The sequence below is a fragment of the Nanorana parkeri genome, unplaced genomic scaffold, assembly GCF_000935625.1.
Source record: "Nanorana parkeri isolate BGI_ZX_2015 unplaced genomic scaffold, ASM93562v1 scaffold2079, whole genome shotgun sequence".
Taxonomy (NCBI): domain Eukaryota; kingdom Metazoa; phylum Chordata; class Amphibia; order Anura; family Dicroglossidae; genus Nanorana; species Nanorana parkeri.
The window spans coordinates 138,299-140,644 of record NW_017308347.1 but is presented as its reverse complement, the minus strand read 5'-3'; the positions used below and the strand labels follow the sequence as shown (position 1 = coordinate 140,644).

Below are 2,346 nucleotides of genomic sequence, written 5' to 3'. Positions count from 1 at the left end.
CCTCAGATCACCCCAATTCCTGCACCTTCACCCCTCAGATCACCCCAATTCCTGCACCTTCACCCCTCAGAACACCCCAATTCCTGCACCTTCACCCCTCAGATCACCCCAATTCCTTCACCCCTCAGATCACCCCAATTCCTACACCATCACACCTCAGATCACCCCAATTCCTGCACCTTCACCCCTCAGATCACCCCAATTCCTGCACCTTCACCCCTCAGATCACCCCAATTCCTACACCTAGGCAGATCGGATTCTTTATACAACAAAGTCTGCAGCCACAGGTGGGCCAATGACGGTCCATGAAACTTCTCATCAGCAAAGTCAGACGGGTCTCTATGGAAGGTTAGGAGGTGGGTGGGCGGCGGGCGCAGAGAGACCATGCTGTGTAAGTGACAGCCTAGGGAGCAATGCTATATTTGTAGGGAGCAGGGACCCACCAGAGGACCCTCCAGTCTGAGTCTGCACCCATGCCGCGGGAGGATCTTCCAAATTGATGCTGCATGCCGGCCCCGGCACACATGCCTTAGTTTGCCTTTACCTGGTGTAACCCTTCCCAGATATCATCAAAACTAACAACAAGTAACTTTTACGTACACTTTAAATAAACCTCATTTTGGCCATTATTTGCATCAAACCAGCGACCGGGTCTGTAGCTCCATAATGAATGTAATGGAATGACATTAGGAAGCACGGCGCTGATAGCACATGGAGCTGCCTGTCAATCATATGTACAAGTCCCTCTGCAGAGCTCTCCGTGGAACCCGTTTGGATCCCAGTTGCGCAGGGGCGGGGGGGTGGAATGTCGTCTGTTGAAGTTTCCATTAGACGTCATGCAAGATTTACTAAGTGGATTATACGCTTCTTAAGTTACAGACAATATTTTCCACACCGTCTGTTCGCTGTGCCAGGGCCAGCTTTGTGGCTTTTGTATCGCCTTCATGTCGATGGTGACGGTCATGTACACATAGGATTAAGCCACGGACACCTTGAAGGGTCAGTCTGCCCAAAATTCATTTTCAGTGTTTGCTGGAGAGTTAAACCTCCAGTTCCTTGTATCCCCGGGGCACTCCAGTATGGGGCACTCCAGTATGGGGCACTCCAGTATGGGGCACTCCAGTATGGGGCACTCCAGTATGGGGCACTGGGGCTTCCAGCGTGCATGCTGCAGACGGGGGTCCAACTACGAACTACTGGTCTACACTGCAAGTCTGTGGTCAGGGTTGTGTTAAATATGTGAACAAGGAGCTCCTCATAATGGGCACAGCGGGTGTACAGACCCGGGAACTCAGCACAGGGATGGTGGGAGCTCCTCATAATGGGCACAGCGGGTGTACAGACCCGGGAACTCAGCACAGGGATGGTGGGGGCCCCTCATAATGGGCACAGCCGGTGTAGAGACGCGGGAACTCAGCACAGGGATGGTGGGGGCCCCTCATAATGAGGTGTGCAGACCCAAGAATTCAGAGAATACTTTTTCTTGGTGAGTAAAGGTTCTGATGACGTCACCAGCCCAAAATCTGTATGTGGCTGACTTTTTCTTATAGTCGGCTTTGAATGCGGAATGAGATCTTAATCCCTCTTCCCGGGCACAGGAAGGCAGAAGCTCCTCATAAGCCTCTTCTTCATGCACGTTAGTTGCCGGCTGCCTCAATCCTTGCTCAGTGTGTACACAGCCCAATGTGGACCCCAACCTCCTGGTGTTCAGAAACGTTGGCAGGAGAGACCAGATAGTCCAGAAATGGCTTCATACTATATTGGGCCAGTGCCGGCTTCTGTTCACATGACATCCCATTGTGCTTAGTTGGCCCAGTGGACAGCATAGCGGTTAGTGAAATTGGGACATTTGTGGGTAACCTCTATTTTTTCCTTTCATCCTTTAGATGTCATCTTCAGACTCCTTCGAGGCCAGGCTGGTCGCCGTTTGTGAAAAAATGATGTCACAGACCTGCTGGGTGACGTCGGACCTTCTGGCCCATGAGATGAGCTTCCGGGGGATGACCCTGCTCCATCTGGCTGCCGCCCAGGGCTACGCCAGGCTCATCGAGACTCTCATACAGTGGAGGTCAGTCATTTATGGTGTTGAGATGATAAGACAGAAGGCAAATGTAAGCAATATAAATATTTTGTATGTTCATCTGTTTATAGGAGCATCCATTCTCAGAGTTTGGTGGTGGAGTTGGAGGTGGATCCTCTGAACGTCGATCACTTCTCATGCACTCCTCTGGTGAGAATTTTAATTGTTTTACTTCTTCCAAAGTTCAGACTCCAACCGGACGGCTACAACGTCTAAGAATCGCTTTACCTACCAAAGCATTTGTGCAGAAATGCCTCATGCCCCCC

General features: G+C 51.0%; 1 protein-coding gene across 1 annotated transcript in view; it reads left to right on the top strand.

Annotated features, from left to right (window-relative positions):
- Positions 1-2,346, top strand: part of CAMTA2 (calmodulin binding transcription activator 2) — an 87,849-nt gene that overhangs the window by 58,514 nt on the left and 26,989 nt on the right. The window contains exons 13-14 of the mRNA XM_018572585.1: positions 1,887-2,068; positions 2,152-2,230. Of these exons, the coding sequence (XP_018428087.1) occupies positions 1,887-2,068; positions 2,152-2,230 (261 nt within the window). The remainder of the gene's footprint in view (positions 1-1,886; positions 2,069-2,151; positions 2,231-2,346) is intronic.